The sequence below is a fragment of the Protomyctophum parallelum genome (genome assembly GCF_964188405.1).
Source record: "Protomyctophum parallelum genome assembly, chromosome: 5".
NCBI lineage: Eukaryota > Metazoa > Chordata > Actinopteri > Myctophiformes > Myctophidae > Protomyctophum > Protomyctophum parallelum.
The window spans coordinates 6,103,154-6,122,380 of record NC_139702.1 but is presented as its reverse complement, the minus strand read 5'-3'; the positions used below and the strand labels follow the sequence as shown (position 1 = coordinate 6,122,380).

General features: G+C 42.6%; 2 protein-coding genes across 4 annotated transcripts in view; one reads left to right on the top strand and one right to left on the bottom strand.

The window, feature by feature from the left end:
• LOC310859344 (VPS10 domain-containing receptor SorCS1-like) overlaps nt 1–11,506 on the top strand; it is a 245,180-nt gene extending 233,674 nt beyond the window's left edge. For 2 of the 3 annotated variants that reach the window (XM_083765827.1, XM_083765826.1), the window contains 5 exons: nt 1,299–1,398; nt 2,274–2,379; nt 4,709–4,869; nt 6,930–6,980; nt 9,381–11,506. In XM_083765827.1, the coding sequence (XP_083621953.1) occupies nt 1,299–1,398; nt 2,274–2,379; nt 4,709–4,869; nt 6,930–6,964 (402 nt within the window). In that variant the 3' untranslated portion in view covers nt 6,965–6,980; nt 9,381–11,506. Of the gene's footprint in view, nt 1–1,298; nt 1,399–2,273; nt 2,380–4,708; nt 4,870–6,929; nt 6,981–9,380 lie in introns of those variants that run through there. The other variant, XR_014569292.1, reaches the window with a different exon arrangement.
• Nucleotides 11,507–17,790: 6,284 nt separating this feature from the next.
• LOC310858510 (inositol polyphosphate 1-phosphatase-like) lies at nt 17,791–18,948 on the bottom strand (the record flags this gene model as incomplete). The annotated part of the gene is made up of 1 exon (XM_083764645.1): nt 17,791–18,948. One exon carries the CDS (start codon nt 18,946–18,948, stop codon nt 17,791–17,793), a length of 1,158 nt encoding a protein of 385 aa, XP_083620771.1.
• Between the last annotated feature and the right edge of the window lie 279 nt (nt 18,949–19,227).

Sequence of the window (19,227 nt, the reverse complement as noted above, 5' to 3'; positions counted from 1 at the left end):
ATATCACAATTAATTTGGCAAATGAGGCAGATAAGATAAATTAAGCCTTTATAATAGGAGAGGAGGATTTGGTGAGAGGAATTGAAGGGATTTGTTTAGTCAGTCCTTTCATGTCCTCTGTTTGCAACGCTACTTTTGGCTTGATGCATGAATGACGCCTGGAGATGAAATGGAAAAGGTAAAGGTTCAATGATATACCGATATCGTATATGAAAAGAAACCCTATGTCATTTTTTATGCTCACTGCAGCCCTTCGGGGTGTAGATTTATCATAGTATGAATCAGACCATCTACTGTACGTGGGGAAAACGTTTATGACCTACAAGATTGAACTCTTGAATTCTTTTATAGTTTACCTTCAGGTCAGGGTAATCCGTCTCATTCATGTGTCAAACTTCCAAGTTCTTAGAGCAGAATGTTTCTTGTCGCTCTAAAAAGCATTAGGTGTGCCGTTAATTGCATTCATACTGCAGTGGAACGTGGATGCACTCAAAGACATAACTAGCAGAATGACGTGCACTCGTGCAGGGTTGCTGCTGTATAGGTGCTGTATCTGTCATTTCAGTGGGTTGTGGCTACTTAGTTAACCCATTTAGACCTGAAATTAATATTTTCACGATTTTTCAAAAAATAGCAGACCTACAAGCTCATAGCGCGCCACTCGGTGGCGCGCTATGAGCTTGTAGATCTGCTATTTTTCCAACACCAAAAGGGGTTCCCCACTTCCCGCCCAAAATGTGTTAAGCATCGTCAATCATCGGGTTGATTAAATCAAATCAAAACCGGGTTAACACTGGCTATGCATCCCATGTATACAGTATAATGCAGTATACACTATAATGCATTAAAATGCACTTGTAATACACAAGTATTTATAAGCTATTATACATAATGCTTCATAACAATAACCATACAATATAATGACTTATATGGCCAAATATAAATGTATTGTAATTGACTTATAAGACTATCATTACAGTTATAAGCCCTCGTATAGGTGCAATATAAAGCCTGTTATAATGACTCTCTCGTAACTCTTCCTATAATATCCCATGTTAATTCTCAGTTGTAATACCTTATAATCACTGCTATAATGCATTGTAATCACTGCTATAATGTATTATATTCACAGTTGCATCACACCGTGATTATAAGTCACTCAGTGATACTGACTATGTAATGATACTGACATGTACTAACCATACTGATCATGCTACTGGCATGATCTACAAGCTTGCAGATCTGCTATTTTTTGTAATAAATACACCGATTTAGATGCCGTCTCTCCCTCTCACCAGCTCTCGGAGGTTCTGCTCAGTGCCTTGAACCAGAACCTAGTCCAGTTCACCCTGCGGCCTGGGGTCCAAGTCTCGGTGTACGCAGCGCACCTGTCAGCCGGTAAGGCCCGACACCTGTTTAACTACACATGTTATGTATGTTGTTAGAGTCAGTGGCGTGCACAGACATTTAGAGGGGCAGGTGCTCAAGTGAAAAAAGGGCACCTTGTGCAGCGCATTTTGGGGCGGAAACCCATTTTGGTGCTTTAGCTATTGAAAAATAGCAGATCTACAAGCTTGTAGGTCTGCTATTTATTTATTTTATCGAAGAACCACTGACATAGAAACATAGCTTTAGATTGTGGGGGCCTAAATAATATAGTAGAAGCGTTTTTTTTATCAAGATTTGATCAATGTCACCATGGTCCACACACTACAAATTAAGAAAAAAAAAGATATATATATATATATATATATTTTTTTTAAGAGCAAAATTTCCAAAAGGGCAGGGGGTGCTCTAGCACCCCCTAGTGTATATCTGTGCACGCCACTGGTTAGAGTTGAAGAGGAGGCCTAATGGGAGCGTAACAATGAGAAAATGTAGAATTAATGCAGAAGGCTTTAGAGACATCTAGATAATAAGACAGCCAGGTGGTTTGTGTTGTGGCCCCCCCCCGTGGACCCGGTCAACTAACCACCCCCAACCCTGTGTGTGATTGGCTCCCAACATGTAGCTACAACACAGAGACATTCAGAGAGTGAGCATCGTTACAAGTATGTGTGCCTCTTCCTATTGGGGATGCTGCTACTGTCCTAAGAGCTTATAAGATAAAGAGTAAGAGAGTATTACATTAATTCATACACTGTTTTACATATAGGGGTGAATTTTCATGTTGCCCGCTTAATGCATGGCTTACTGTGGCTTGCTGCTGGGAAATACAGTTCCTTGTATCTATTGATTTATATGTTGTGACTCTTGTCTCCCTGTCTCTGCAGCGCCCCTAGTGGACACCGGCACGAACCACAGTGGCTCCGCCCTGCTAATGCTGCTGTCGGTAGTGGTTGTGGGCTTAGCTGTATTTGTCATCTACAAATTCAAAAGGTATAGCGTTTATGACATGACATTTCAATTTAGCCGTCAAACCCGGCTTTGATAGAAAGGCTGTGAGTGCTGTGTACGCAGGTTTGAAGGATCCTGGCAGCTCAGTAAACAAAGCTGCCAGCGGGAATGGAGAGTAGTTGGATCTGCTGTCTGTCAATGTAAACGCAGCAGCCGCTCAAGTCCCACAGAGAACTGGCCTTTCTCTCAGTTCAAGGGGAATCTTGTTCGAAGTCCTTTGTGGCGGCACTCTTTGCAAATTAAATGTCAGTCAGCGTTGCAGCATTATCAATATTTAGCCCATTGAGCTTGTCTGGTTGACCTTTCTGAAATATTACATTATTTCTCTGCAAGTTGCTTAAAAAAAGGACACCAGCTTCTAGCGATATCTGACAGAGAAATAGCGATAGCATCAAGACACAATTTCCGGTGCCGTTTCATAACTATTATTCTATTTGGATAATCAAATTATATCGATTGATTAACTACGTAAGCCCTATTTTATACTTTGTCATACAACGTCGTGTCCGGGTAGCTCAGTCGGTAGAGGCTATAGCTCTCTCCTTTGGACCACAAGTTCATGGATTCGATCCCGGGCACGGGCAAGCAGTAGCAGCTGGTCGTGCAGCCAAGTACTGGAAGCTGATGGTAGCTGTGGCGCTCCACCTCAGCAATCCATCTCCCAGGGGTCTAGCACATTGTTACGGGGACAGACTCCAGGGGTCTAGCACATTGTTACGGGGACAGACCCAGGGGTCTAGCACATTGTTACAGGGACAGACTCCAGGGGTCTAGCACATTGTTACGGGGACAGACCCAGGGGTCTAGCACATTGTTATGGGGACAGACTCCAGGGGTCTAGCACATTGTTACGGGGACAGACCCAGGGGTCTAGCACATTGTTATGGGAACAGACCCAGGGGTCTAGCACATTGTTACGGGGACAGACTCCAGGGGTCTAGCACATTGTTACGGGGACAGACTCCAGGGGTCTAGCACATTGTTACGGGGACAGACTCCAGGGGTCTAGCACATTGTTATGGGGACAGACTCCAGGGGTCTAGCACATTGTTATGGGGACAGACTCAGGGGTCTAGCACATTGTTATGGGGACAGACTCAGGGGTCTAGCACATTGTTATGGGGACAGACTCAGGGGTCTAGCACATTGTTACGGGGACAGACTCAGGGGTCTAGCACATTGTTATGGGGACAGACCCAGGGGTCTAGCACATTGTTACGGGGACAGACTCAGGGGTCTAGCACATTGTTACGGGGACAGACTCCAGGGGTCTAGCACATTGTTACGGGGACAGACTCCAGGGGTCTAGCACATTGTTACGGGGACAGACTCCAGGGGTCTAGCACATTGTTACGGGGACAGACCCAGGGGTCTAGCACATTGTTACAGGGACAGACTCCAGGGGTCTAGCACATTGTTACGGGGACAGACCCAGGGGTCTAGCACATTGTTACGGGGACAGACTCCAGGGGTCTAGCACATTGTTATGGGGACAGACTCAGGGGTCTAGCACATTGTTATGGGGACAGACTCAGGGGTCTAGCACATTGTTATGGGGACAGACTCAGGGGTCTAGCACATTGTTATGGGGACAGACCCAGGGGTCTAGCACATTGTTATGGGGACAGACCCAGGGGTCTAGCACATTGTTACGGGGACAGACCCAGGGGTCTAGCACATTGTTACGGGGACAGACTCCAGGGGTCTAGCACATTGTTACGGGGACAGACCCAGGGGTCTAGCACATTGTTACGGGGACAGACTCCAGGGGTCTAGCACATTGTTACGGGGACAGACCCAGGGGTCTAGCACATTGTAACGGGGACAGACCCAGGGGTCTAGCACATTGTTACGGGGACAGACCCAGGGGTCTAGCACATTGTTACGGGGACAGACTCCAGGGGTCTAGCACATTGTTACGGGGACAGACTCCAGGGGTCTAGCACATTGTTACGGGGACAGACTCCCGTGTGTTACCGTCAATAAGCCACTTCTGACCTACTTCTTCATACAACAGTGTCTCACAAAAAAAGCAAAAATAAATAAAAACGGGACATTTCAAAAATACCCCCCGCACGTGACCCGACCTAAATTTTGGAATATTGATTAGTGATATCTTTGAAACACACAGGCAAAAAGGACAACCTTCAGGTTCTGGTCAGACATAACTAGGGTGTTTTCACGATTCCAAGACTTCATGCAGCATTGCAATCACTTTGAACCTGAGGCAGAGTCCATGTCCTCTTTCTGTTATATTAGTTAGACTTAATATGCCTTTATCACCTGGCCTCATTGTGAATCTTTCCTCAAGGAAGATCCCAGGCCTCAACGTCTATGCGCAGATGCAGAACGAAAAAGAACAAGAAATGATCCCAAGTCCAGTAAGTCCAACAGAGAGCACACCCAACGCACAACGGGACCTGGTGACTTCTTTGGAGATGCTGGACACAGAGTTCAACACGCGGCCCATCGGTAAATAACCCTCCTCATACTGTACATGTTCATCTCTTAACTATCTGGCAGGAACCTTGTATCTCCATATTTCAGCTTTGAATTTTTTTTTCCCCCTCCCCGTAAATGAATGCCTTGCATCGTCGTTTTATATAGCAGGGGTCTTTCGGCATGGGGTCCGGGACCCCTAAGGGGTCTTCATGAGGGCCACCAAAATCTTTGTGTGACAGGAACCTTTTGTTGTACATTAACCACTTAATTAGTCAAAAAGAGCAGATCTACAAGCTCACAACGCCCCACGCTGTGAGCTTTGGTGTAGGCATGTAGGGCAGGGGTTTTCAACAGATTTTGACCCAGGGACCACCATCCTGACTAAGAGCAACCTGGGGACCACCACTATTGTGTCGGTCGGTCCATCATCGACCTTTTTTTTCTTCCTCATTACTCACTAATCACACAATCACATTATGATGGCGTATTACTGCTACTAAAAAAAAAAAATTGCTGGTGGGTGCGGGGCAATTTCCTGACATTAGTCTCAGAGACTTTTGTCGGATATTTCCGACTTTATAATCTCACAGATTAGCCACATAACTCAGAAATGTCTTACTTGTATGTGGCAAATAAACTCGCAAGGTTTTTCTCGCAATTCGGCTAGTTAATAGGCCTAAACTCGGACTAGTTTATGAACTAGAAACATTACGACATTACATTTAACCCAATCTGAACGGGAACCCATTTTGGTGTTAGCATCATGTTATGCTTTAGCTATTTAAAAATAGCAGATCTACAAGCTCATATCGCGCCACCGAGTGGCGCGCTACGAGCTTGTAGGTCTGCTATTTTTGAAAGATCGAAGAACGACTGACATTTTTAGAATCTGATCTCAGGTCAGAATGGGTTAATCAGACCAGTGTGTGTCCAGTGGAAACCTCGTATGAATCTGATCTCAGGTCAGAATGGGTTAAGGTGGCACAAGAGCGTATCCATTAATACAGACACCGTAAGGCTTAAGTTCAGAGAGGGAGCGAGTGCATTCTCGGATGTTGATATTAATTTTGTATTCATTTTAGGGCCCCAAATCACACCTTAGAAAGCATGAGTGTCTATTTAAAAAATAAAAAAAAATTGACCGGAGGGTGATATTTTGACAGCAGAAACTGCCTCTCATAATTTCCCTATCTAAGTATTGGACAGTATTAGGATGTTGAGAAATGTTGTATTATTTCTTAGGGCCCCAAATAACACCTTAGAAAGCATGAGGGGGGGGATCATATTTTGACAGCAGAAACTGCCTGTCCTAATTTCACCCCCTCCCTATCTAAGTATTGGACAGTATTATGATGTTAATATTCATTTTGTATTCATCCTTAGGGCCCCAAATCACACCTAAGAAAGCATGGGGGGGGGGGGTCATATTGACATTTGATACCCATTTCCTGAAAGTGACCGTTTTGGACATACAAGGTTTCCACTAGGGCTGACCTCGATTAGTCGAATAGTCGACTAATCGATCGGAACGGGTTCATCAAAAAAATTAAAATATTTTTTTTCCCCAAAAAAATTGTATATAAAAATACAATATTTACAAAAATATACAAAAATATTGTATTATTCCACTAGGTCTGTGGGGGACATAAACACATTTGAACATTCTGACTGTTCAAATCTCCAATGTGCATGTGGAGTGTGTCTGCCTGTGTGGCAATGTGCCACTGCCTGTGACTTGAATCGCACAGTGCGCTGGCCTGATAGACTCCAGAATCTCAATCTCACCTGCTGTGCTCAATCTGGCTAATGACAAGCCTCTCAGTTGTTAAAAAAAAAGATTTGAACAGTCCCCCACAGACCTAGTGGAATAATACTATATTTTTGTAAATATTGTATTTTCATATACAATTTTTTTTGCTCAGTCGACTATTAGTCGACTAACAGCAAATGTATTCATCTATCAGTCGACTATACAAATCCTTAGTCGGGGACAGCCCTAGTTTCCACTATTGTTTTGTTGTTTGTGTTGCTGTTGTTTCCATGCACCAGTCATTCCATGGCACTCATGTTTTGTTTCCTGTGTTTCCCAGGAGTTAATGGGGTCAGTTCAATAACCCACGTTTGAGCAGTGGGACGAGAAAGTATGATGGATGTTCCATTATAAAACTCAACTTTGTTTCTCCTAATTAACTACTCACCTTGGCGTTTCTATTTGGGGCATTTCATTATAGGTGATGAAAATAATGCTCTATTTTTCTCCACCCAAAATAAAGAAATCAAAAAATTGCTGATCCACAAGCTCACAACATGGTGCAAATGTGACACATTGTCAACTTGTATCACTTTAATATTGAAAAATAGCCAATCTACAAGGTCACTCACAACGTGTCGCAGTGGTTCCTCAGTGCTCTATTCTTGGGCCACTAGTTCCTTTTTTTCCCTCTATACCAAATGTCTCAGTGTAAAATACGAGCTCACATCCTATAGCCTGCTATTTTCAGTGAATGTTTTAGATATTTTGCAGAATGTTCACCTATTGTGACATGCCCAGAACAGGGACGAGTTCAAGAGGTTTTAAATGTATTTACTTTAATGTACTTCTGGGTAATACGTTGTCCATATTTGACTTTTAACTATACATTTTCATCATGTTCTCTGACATGGCCTGACACACTAACTGAGGAATAACTACCATTCTGCTATTGTGTTCTTGGAATTATAAGGTTATAATTATTTTAATGTAAATAATGGATTTCTGTTGTTTTTAGATTAAAGGATATATCAGTGTGAAAATCTGAGAATTGTATAATTTCATATATCTAAACTACTAAATTCGAATGGAACCTCACTATTCCAAGTTCACAATTTTCTTCCAATAACCAATTGTGTATTATTGTCTTGTTTCCTGTCTTGCATCGTCTTATTGTAATGCAAATATCCAACCTAATTCTTATCTTTTCCTGGTCTGTTAACTTCAGTTGGTTTTAGCTGATTTGCCCAGTAAAATAACAATGTTTATTGCCATGTCATCTCTATAAACAGATATACTGTATGCAATATGAATACAGAATCTGTAAGCAAGGCACAACATTGGTTTCAGTTTGTACTTTGTCTTATAGTCTGAGTAGTATTGACAAATCCCATTTGAGTAGGCTTTGTGATGTGAGATTAGTATCCAGGTTAAACAGCCGCAAAAGAGTACCAATCGAGTGCCAAGGAAGCTCTGCTGGATATGAAGTCAATATGGAAGTGCTTTTCAGCACTGCAGTGTTCATTAATGGCCTAGAAGGGGTCGCTATTTACCCCCTTCAAGCTGCAGAAGTACCACAACAGTGTGGATTTGACCAGACTTTACACTTGGTTTACCTTAGTAATAAATGTCATATGTATGTTATGCTGTCAGTCGCTAGTTTGAAGTCCTCTTTCAATTACGGTAATATGCATTTTTATATTTTTCATTGTGATCCCATTCATATTAAAATTGATGTTAAGGTTGGGTATGCTTCTGGGGCTTCTACCGGCTTTAACCCATTCTGAACGGGCACCCATTTTGGTGTTAGCATCATGTTATGCTTTAGCTATTGAAAAATAGCAGATCTACAAGCTCATATCGCGCCACTGAGTGGCGCGATACGAGCTTGTAGGTCTGCTATTTTTGAAAAAATCGAAGAACGACTGACATTTTTTTAATCTGATCTCAGGTCAGAATGGGTCAGTCAGACCAGTGTGTGTCCAGTGGAAACCTCGTATGAATCTGATCTCCGGTCAGAATGGGTTAATGGGTAATACCTGCCTTAATCGCTGCCCTTCCAGTCAATAGCATTTGTTTCAGCTAACCTTTCTGGACCAGAAATTCCAAGGATTGGAATTCGCCAAAGAAGTGGCTTCAAAACGGGTCTGTAGAAACCAATGGGTGACTCACCGTTCCCTTCGTCCATATTATTTTTTACAGTCTATATGGTAGCGCATTTCCCCAAGTACAATTCCTCGACCTGCTAGTGTACAGTCGGCTACCTAAAACACCAAGTTGGTAATTAAAACATGCAAGTTACTAAGCAAGACTGTAAACAATGACCGATGCACGGTAGAAGAAGTCTTCTCTTGGCCTGGATATCTGGCTACAACGGAAGCCCAGAAACATTGACCTTGAGGGGGAAAAGGCGATGGCTTCCGAGATTGACTGTGACTGTCAGTGTTAATTTTGTTGAGTAAAACTGTGTAAAAAGTGGAGAAGATCCAGTAGAACTAAGAAAAGTCATGCCTTGTGCGAGTCGCACTCCGAAAATACAAATCGCACCTCCTACATATCAGGCACTACGATGCCATCAAGGCCCGCCATTTAGTCAGCTAAAATTAGACTAAAACGAAAACATTTCAGATGGTCATTTCAAATAAGACTGATACTAAATGGGATTGTATTCAAAAGACTAAAACTATATCAAAATCTGCTGTCAAACTTAACACTGGTAACTCTTGTCTACTGAATAACATAGTTGATTTTCTTAACGTCCATTCATTCTCTCTCTGTCATCTTTTCCAAGGATGTATGAAACCTCACGCACATGTCAAATTCTCAACGGAACTCCCCACGTACATCAACGTTTAAACTGGACTTGGAAGACTCGTCCAGCCGTATCTTGGATTTAGTTCTTTGTTTTTTGCCATTTGGGACACGATGGTTTTGAGCTTTAAACCTGTGCATGACGGTGGACCTTGCTGACGCATACTGTGCTCTGTGATAACCAGAAGAAACTGTGTACAGGTTGATCCGATCTTCTTTTTACATAATATGTCCAATGAATTCAACATTTTTGATTACATTTATTTATACGAGTCAAATACATAATCTAGAGGGAAAAGCCAGCATGAACTAAAGCGGGGAAATATATATATATATAATAAAAGTAACGTTTTCTTGGTTTTGCTTAGGTATCCAACATTGTTTTGCTGTGCTATTATGCTAACAGCAGTAGTAGATTATTTATTCATAAGAATATACTTTTATGAAGTATATCATTGAAATGAAATACATTTTACGTTTATTTTGTAAATCATGAATGTCTGTTAAAAATGTATGTATTTTAATAACAAATGTCAGACTAAACAAAATGTGATAAAAATATGAATAGGATCATTTCATTCCAGTTGTCTCTGAAGCTGATTATGGCACAATGCAGATTTTGTACTTTTTATGTTGCTTTAAAAGTAATAACTCGTTTAGATACAGGGTTTGGTTGTCCTATAATTGCATTGAATATCGCCGTTCTGTTTAAGGATAAATGTCTTTTCCCCTTATGTTTTGTGCTTGAAGGTAATAAGACAACTTAATGGCAAAGGTACTGCACTTAGTTCAGGACAAAAAAATACCCAGTTGTAATAATGCAGCACACACATTGGCAATGACAGAACATGTCTTCACAGAAACAGAAGGCATTGGGAATATCACAGGGCGAGTTTTCATGACAGCGGAAACATCTCAGCGGAAAAGTCTTCTTCGGTCGCCACTCGCCACCCAGTCACAGCTCACGTCCCTTCCAAGGCAGACTAGAGTACAATGTATGCCCGAACAAATATAAAGTGACGGCTGGAAAGAAATAGAGTTACTGTTATTTTAGGTCAAACAGCATGAGAGAGAGAGAGAAAGAGAAAGAGAGACAGAGACAGAGCCGGAGAGAGACGGAGACGGAGAGAGACAGAGACAGAGTTGGACTGAGAGAGAGAGAGACGATGGAAGAGAAATGGAACAGTGCTTTTTGGGGACACAAAACACATTAGAGTGTTATTGTACAGAACAGGCTAATAGCTGATGCAGCCAGGCAAGCTGAAGGCTGGGTAAGGTTGGTGACATATTTAGGCTACCGTCAATGCTGTAAAAACATTAATTTTATTATTTTTTTATTAATTAATTAATTAATTAATTTTAATTATTTTTTTTGATTAATTTTTCTTTCTTTTACTCGAGTAAGAATAAAACCAAACAATATAGAAATACTCTTTTACATGTCAAAGTCCTGCATTAAAAATTGGACTCCAGTAAAAGTACAAAAGTGTACTTAATTAAAGTATATATTTTTTTGAAAATAGCAGATCCACAAGGTTGGCTATTTTCAAATGTATAAAATAGGGCTTAGTTATATATATTTTTTGTTGTTTTTATTTGTAATAAGAATCCAAAAGTTTTCAGTAAAAAGTAAAAAGTACAAAAGGTCTACTTGTCTCTTAAGACGTCCTGACCTCTGAAATAGCAGCGTCCATCACCATACTGCCAGCTCATTAGAATGTTGTGACAAGGAGAGCCGGAGCAGTGCAACATGTCAAGGCCCTTGCTGTCTTTGCAGGAAGAATCTGTCTGACGTGGATCTGTGATGGACGCTTCTCTAAACTTCTGAAAGAAGGAGCATTTGTTTGCTATGCTTAGTCTTTGTTCTGTTCTGCTGTTCCGTTTGTTTTTCTTTGCTTTGTTCTATCACTGTCGTTTTGTGGAGAAACGTCCGTACCGATGGAATCGAATGTTGGCTCACAATTAACGACTATGTATACATATTGTATGTTTCACACACACACACACACACACACACACACACACACACACACACACACACACACACACACACACACACACACACACACACACACACACACACACACACACACACACACACACACACACACACGAATGTAAATCATGAAAATACAAAATATTGTAAACTGACACTTTAAATGCCAAAAAAAAGAGACTTGGGCCCTTGACAAGTTCCTAGTGTGGATTCAGTGATTTACTATTTAATACATTTGCCTTTTCCCCCCTGCATCAGTTATAATTAATATTAATTTGCCAGTTTAAAATGAATTGTACATTTTGATGCCACGTGTAAAAATGAAACAAGTATGTATGTTATCATCTTTACCTTTTTATTTTACCTGTGTTCTATATGTCATACTAATGTTGCAGGACATTTTTGCCTTGCTATGATTTGACTTCTACTGTACAATAGCATGGTGAGGGTAATTTCACAACAAAGACTTTTGACTCTACATCAACATAAAAAAGTCAATTCAACTCTGACTTACCCCCTATGATTTGTAATACTGCATATACCCCAGAGGAGAGCTAAAGTCAATGGAACTCAATGGACTCATTGTTTCAGGCAATCTGCCGCTTACCTTTCTCAAATCACAATGGTGTGTACATGTAGCTTGTAACCACATACAAAAGCTCTAATCTTTATATCCTTAAAGCTGCAATCCAGAATTTATTTTAATGAATAAACCATAACTTTAACTAATCCGTATGCTAGAGTCTGTTGATACAATAAAACTATCTGCAGTGTTCAGAGGTTCAGTGTTCTCCCTACCCTTCCATTGAAACATTTCAACCGTGGTGACTGGTAGGACACCCACTAGTTGACGACGGGTACTGCCTGAAGCTAATAAGCGCATGCTGTCAGTTGACCCAACCCCAGCCAAGAGCCGTAGACATTTGATCAGAATTCTGTTTGAATCCTGGGTGGGACATGAAACGTTTTGGATTGTAGCTTTAACTGTAAGTTGGATAGGACACAAATCTGTTCCAGACGGGATCATCAGAGTTTAGAAGAAACGTGCTACTTGAACCCCGGGAGCAGCTTCTGCTTTTGAAGGCCACAGGAAAGGAGGACAGGTAGAGGCCAGTTCAGCAGAGTGGCACAGAGCCTCTGTCTGAAGACCAAAATACCTATTATCTCCCCCAGCCAAGGGGTGGGGGAGGGGGGGTCCCCTTTAGGCCAGTGGATAAGACCTTAGGGTCTCTTCCTGCGCGAGAGGCCGGGGTTCGAATCCTGTATTTTACATGGGGGGGGGGGGGGGGGGGATAAATAGGGGACCAAGTATATACCCCTGGGGACCGCCAGGGGTCAACAAAGTGTAGGGTTTAAGTTTGAGGTCTGATGACATATTTCTCACTCTCTCTTTTCCTCTCATTCTCACTCTCTCTATCTCTCTCTTCCCATAGAGTTAGCAAGATTATTTTTGTAGAGAAATATTCATAAGGATTAAAAAAATGAAGTTTTATTACTGTAAAGCTTTTGTATAAGAACAGACGTTAAGGTGTTACAATGTTTTTGTTTGACCTCAACTGTGGTGTGTAATTGTTTTATGCATTTACAATCATATTTATTAAATGGAGAGAAGTCTGTTAACAGTGTTTTCATTTTCTTACAATATTTGTACAGAAATACTATGTATTTGCCGACATAATATTCAACCTATAAAGAAAACAAGTCAAACGGGTGTTTGTATTTTTGTCTTCCATCTCCAAGAACATTTGACTCCAAGAAAAACAAAAAAACATAATATCTCTATTCTGATCGTAATCATTGCTATAGTGTTTGTTCAGTAGAAGCAAGGGTCTCCCCGTCTCAGATGAGGAGAGAGTACATGTATTATCTTCAATTTAGTGCTCTAGTTTTCTTTTCTTTGAGCCATCACTTCCAATTTCACTTGTTTATCCTGTACGAGTTCTCTCTCCAGATTTGATCAAATTGGTATCCGGACCTGAATTTTTTTTTCTTCTGTTTATTCAAAGGCTTTGAGAGAAAGGGAGTTTCAAAAGGCGCCGGGCAGAATTATAATTAGTATTATTATTTTACGTTATTACCCAGATTTAGAGGAATATATCTCGGTTTAAAATCACACTGGGAAAAAAATAACTCACAAACATGAACAATATTCATACAAAAGTTGTCACTGATGTTCTACAGTATACATAATATGAGCATTGAGCATTTCAGCTGCCATGTATTACTCTACAACAGTGGGACACAACCTCGTTGCCCTGATCACGAGGCACATTGACAAAGAGCCACGATGACTCCCCGCCTATGATATGATTTGAGACTATGGATTTCTATCTTGACTATGGATTTGTACCTTGACTATGGATTTGACTATGGATTTGTACCTTGACTATGGATTTCACTATGGATTTGTTTTTACATGACTATGGATTTGACTATGGATTTGTTTGTACCATGATTGAATTTGACTATGGATTTGTACCTTGACTATGAATTGAACTATGGATTTGTAACGTGACTATGGATTTGTACCTTGACTATGGTGTGTGGCGTACGGCATGGATTTCTACAGAAGGCAATTCTTTCAACATAAAACGCTGGGGCAAAGTGGCAATAATGCTGCCCTCAAGTAGGGCATGGAGAGAGGGCATTTGTGTTCTTTTCACCATAGTAAGTAAGTGCTGCATCCATGGTCTGGAGAGGACACTTTGAAGTTTTAACCCATGGTTAAAAGGGCAGGGGCTCGAGTGCTGAGCCCCTTTTCATGTCTATGTGTGCACGTGCCTCCCCTTGTTAATGAATAAACACTCTAGCAATGAGCGATTTCACTTATTTAGTAGGTAGGCCTACTGCACCTTTATTCACTCTTATCTCCTTATCTCACATTCTTCCTGCTACTCAGTTGTGGCAGATCTCTAACTGATTTCTGACTACTCTTCATCTAAATTGCTATTACAATGATCTATATGAAACTGATACTGAGTAACTGAGATAGTCTTCCAACCGGCAGACTCGTAGTCTGTTGGGTTTTGTCTGTTTTGACAAAGGAATCGGGAGTAAAACTATATCATGTTTTGAAACACGACTTGTTATTGTGAATCGCTTTGATTATAAGAAGTGTCCACATACTGTAGGTAGATACAGTGGTTCTTTACCTTTTCAGACTCGTGAAAAGTTACAGCTATGCAAGTTGTAACTTAACCACAAAAAACGCATGACACAATTGCAGATGTTCATGCTCACAATGCGTCACGCTCAGATACGTTGTGAGCTTGTAGACCATCTATTTTCAGCAAAGACAATTAGTGTAGAGTGAAAACAGGAGGGGAACTAGTATAGAGCCCTGGGCGACCCCTCCGGTCAACTAAGAACAGAGCGTCACCGTCTACATCAACTAAATAAGTATGATGGCGCTGTTTCAGGCTAAAATACATACTAATGTCATGGTTATGATTCACACGATGTAGAAATCCACAGACTCGCATTTGTCCTTCACAAAACGAGATCAGAAGGGATTAGGGACTGCAGGCCACAGTCTGATACAAAGCGTGAGTGTTCATGAGAACAGGGAGTCGTGGATGGGGGTTGGAGGCGGGTGACAACTCAAGGGACTCGTTAATCGTTTTCTTCGTCCAACGATGCCCGAGTGCCCAGTGGAAAGCAGATTACCCAGAGATCAATGCCAACGGGGGCTGATAGTGCTGACAGCTCAAGGTAGCACAGTGCAGTGGCCTCACGGGACCTTTGCAGCCAATAAGGCCTGGTGTTAGCACAGCCATACAGCGTGAAGGAGAGCCAGAGAACGAGTGTGGTGGAGAAGTAAATAGCAGGAGGATTACACAACATGTTACGATGTGCCCGTCAGTTCTATGAAAAAGCAGATTTATTCTTGGTTGCACGACGGTGTCGCGTGCCGAATGTATAGCCGACGTAAAAGCCCTCATGTTGCATAGGCAACACGTTTTTCTGGAGGACATTGTAGATCAATATGTTATACAGTGAGAGTTCTGTACTGTAGGCTATCTACTATAGCAGCCGATCTGATTCTGTAGACATGTCATATAATTTATTGTATTACTAATTTACTATGCATGTAAGGGTACGAGCTGGGTCAAATATTCACATGAATTGTTCTCGTTTCAATGTACTTGGAGGCAGGATGGATTTGCCACAACGGACAACGTAATGAGGATACTTTAGGCTGAAAAGGCAATCGTGGCCTTTCCTCTAGCACCACCCGTAGGCCAAATTTCCACTTGCAAGACAAGTGGGTTTTTTTGCAAGACATCTAAAAATGTAATGGGTTGCCGTAGGTGGATTATCATGAAACTTTCTGCACCATGCAAAGGGTAAACCTTAGCCATTTGAGTGACCCCATCATCTTTTTCAAGCATTGCCAACATCAATTAACATAATGTACGTTATTGTGCCACTCCAGACCAGAATTACAACAAGGGAGGAAAGGCACACCAACATGGAAGGAAAGCGGCACTCCAAAATAAAGGTTGTAAAACACTGTCAGAGATTAAACCATTTCTTTCATTTTCTTTTAACTTGCTCTGGTGATGGCTTAATGTTGAAACTGTCAGATTAAACAATAGTCTTGTAACCTTTATTTTTGAGTAACTGCTTCCATCCATCTTGGTGGATTTAATACTATCGAGTTAATTTTGTTAGCGGAGTGCCCACAAAAGGCAAACGGAGGACCTGGCTCCAGTTTTAGAGGTAAGGCACACCTCACAATCTTACAGTCGCATCCCTAACAATTTTCTCTGATAGGAAATGTTAAGACACTCTGTAAAAGGAATCGGATCATACAATGAGGGATGGTCAGGGTCATTGTCATCAAACAAACAAAAATGGCTACACCTGGAGACACATATGAAGGTGACAGTAAATTAAACAATACCAAAATGTTGCTGGGAACTCTTTATTAACTCATCAATTAAGGATTAAGGACTACATTTAATATCATGCCATGTCTTCACACAAAATACACCCATACCTTATAATTTATTATTTTACCATGGCCTTTATTGTGACTTTGAACTGTGACCGTTTCAAAAAGTTAATCAGATCTTCAGGGCAGCCTTTTGACCATTACTGCCAAGTTTCATGGGAATATGGCCATCTGTATGATCTGTTCTCAAGTTATTTTGCTAATGTCTGCTGCCCATGGGATGCTTTCCACCCCACTGACCCCGACCCCTCATAGAGGTCATACACCCAGCTAGTGTCTGTCCTTCCTGTGCACCTGCCTGAGCTCCTGTAGTCGGCATATCTCCACTCACCTCTCCTTAAGATTCAATGCTAGCTCCTCAGACTGTGGCCGCCTAGCTCTTCAGTTCACACCCAGCTTTCTGCACTCGGTCGCGGCTAGATCCCAGATGTTGAATGTGGCAAATATGAGTCCGTCTTGCATCTTATTGCATCAGGTGCCCGGCACCTGTTAGCCACATCCCGCCCTGTTGGATTTAACAGAGCGCCATCTTCGGGTCTGTCTGGCAGACATGCACTGGTACCTTAGCCTGGTTAATAAACCAGACCGAATCAGCCGTTGGCAAAAAAAATTGCCTGCCGGCGGATTACGGTCTGGAGAGGCTCAATTGTACGCCCATTTCCTACACCAGAGAAATGGGGCGGCCAATCGGGACACGGTATGCAATATGGGCGGGCTTTGGTACAGTGACTTTCAATGCTTGAGACCTTTGACTGACAGTAGCTCTGACCAATTGCGTCAAAGAGAAAATGTTTCAACCCGCCCCCCTGGAAATGAAATCCAAGCTGAGCCTCCCCAGACTAATATCCCGCGGTCCGTGCGATATTAGTCTGGTTTATTAACCAGGCTACTGGTACCTGACATTGCATTGCCCCTTAGGATAGTATATAGTATGTGTTTTGGCTGTAGCAATCAATAGTTTCCAACCAAAGCTAAATACAGAAGTTGGTCGCTGTCCTTTCGCCCGCTTTCACATTGAGGGTGTTCTCCCTTGACCATTGTCTTCCCAGACATAAACACAAGGCAGTGGAGCAGTGGTTGGTCAGACACCAGGACGTGTCATCTTCATGTGCTTTATTTAACCTTTCTTTTGCTAATTGTATCACCCCTCTGGCTCATACTGTAAGAAAGCTAAAATATGTATACTGTACAATTTTTTTTATCTGACCCATGTTTTGTATTATATAGTAAAATGCCACACCTTTGCAGATAACAAGTTAATTACATTAATTGAGTACAAAGACCCCTGTATACCTCAAATAGATGGGGTGGTAGACATACCAACAGTCCTACAGTCATTAGTCAGACAAACCTGTGCTACGGGTTAAAAATCACCCGTGGCTCCTGACATTCCTGTGAGGTTATGGTTAGGTTAGGGTGTCTGACTCATGGTATGTCCTACTTGCCTTTTAACCCCCCTATGACAATGTGGAGTGATGCAGGGTTCAGATAGGCCACAAGACCACCCTGGTTGGCCCAGATGTCTGCCCCTTTACTCTCAGTGCGGGGTTGGTGATAGGTAATTTCTGCCTGGACGACCTCTCCGGCGCTGGACTGGCGCAGACATTCACGTAGGTCCACAACCCCGCCCCCAAGAGCCCGGAGTAAAGCATGCGGTGCACAAGAGTCCCACTTGAAGGTGCTTCCTTCTGAGAGGACATAGGCATCAGCCAAACCCTGGATCACACACAGTATCTTATGGCCGGCTCCAGAGGCATACATTAACTTGTCCAGGCCACCGCACAGTGGGGCCAGTGCTTCCTTCACCACCTGCTTCTCACCGGGGCTGAGGACCACCGACAGGCCTCCGCTTTCTCCTCCTTTCCTGCTCCCGTCAGGTCTGCCCTCGGGGCGGGAGACCGAGCAGGCTTTGACGTTTCCACGCGACACGCCCCAGAAATGCTTTCCTCTCCAGCAACCAGTTGCCGGATCCTTGTAGTTGAAAGGCTGATTGATGACACCCATGACTGGTTCTCCTGTGTTCCTCAGGTAGACCCCAATGAGAACCAAAGCACAATGCAGACCTGATGGAGAAAGGCGGCCCTCTTCCAACACCTCCTCACGACCATCAATGTATTGGCTAGTAGCATCAATCGGATCAATCCAGATGCTGATCTCAGAGGGACTGAGGGGCACGTCAAGATCCTCAGGTAATGTGTCATTTGTCGCTGGGTCTTGGTGAATGGCCTGTGCCAGGAGAGATGCTGCCATTTTGTCACCGCCCAGTACTGTGGCCAGGAGCGCGGCAGTCTCCACCTCTGTTGCACATACGGTCACTGTCACACTCTCTCCAAGCCCATTTTCAAACTTGTTGGACTCCTCTCCATGTATGAAGCCAGTCATTTCAGGGAACTGGGCTCCGACATCATGGCAGATCATCTCTTGGATCACCACATCCGCGAGTGTCTTGAAGTCCTGGACAAACTCTTTGTTTTTGTCATGTCCAGTTTTCTCTTGAACCAGAAGCTGAAAGAGGGGGACTTCCTGCCTGCAGACCCGAGCCACGTTGGCGGCTTTCTCAGCCACTTGAAGCAGCAGCCGGAGTACATCAGCCATGGAGATGGTTAGAGGGGGAGCAACGTGACGGATCTGTCCCTGATGGAGATGGTTAGAGGGGGAGCAACGTGACGGATCAGTCCCTGATGGAGATGGTTAGAGGGGGAGCAACGTGACGGATCTGTCCCTGATGGAGATGGTTAGAGGGGGAGCAACGTGACGGATCAGCCCCTGATGGAGATGGTTAGAGGGGGAGCAACGTGACGGATCTGTCCCTGATGGAGATGGTTAGAGGGGGAGCAACGTGACGGATCAGTCCCTGATGGAGATGGTTAGAGG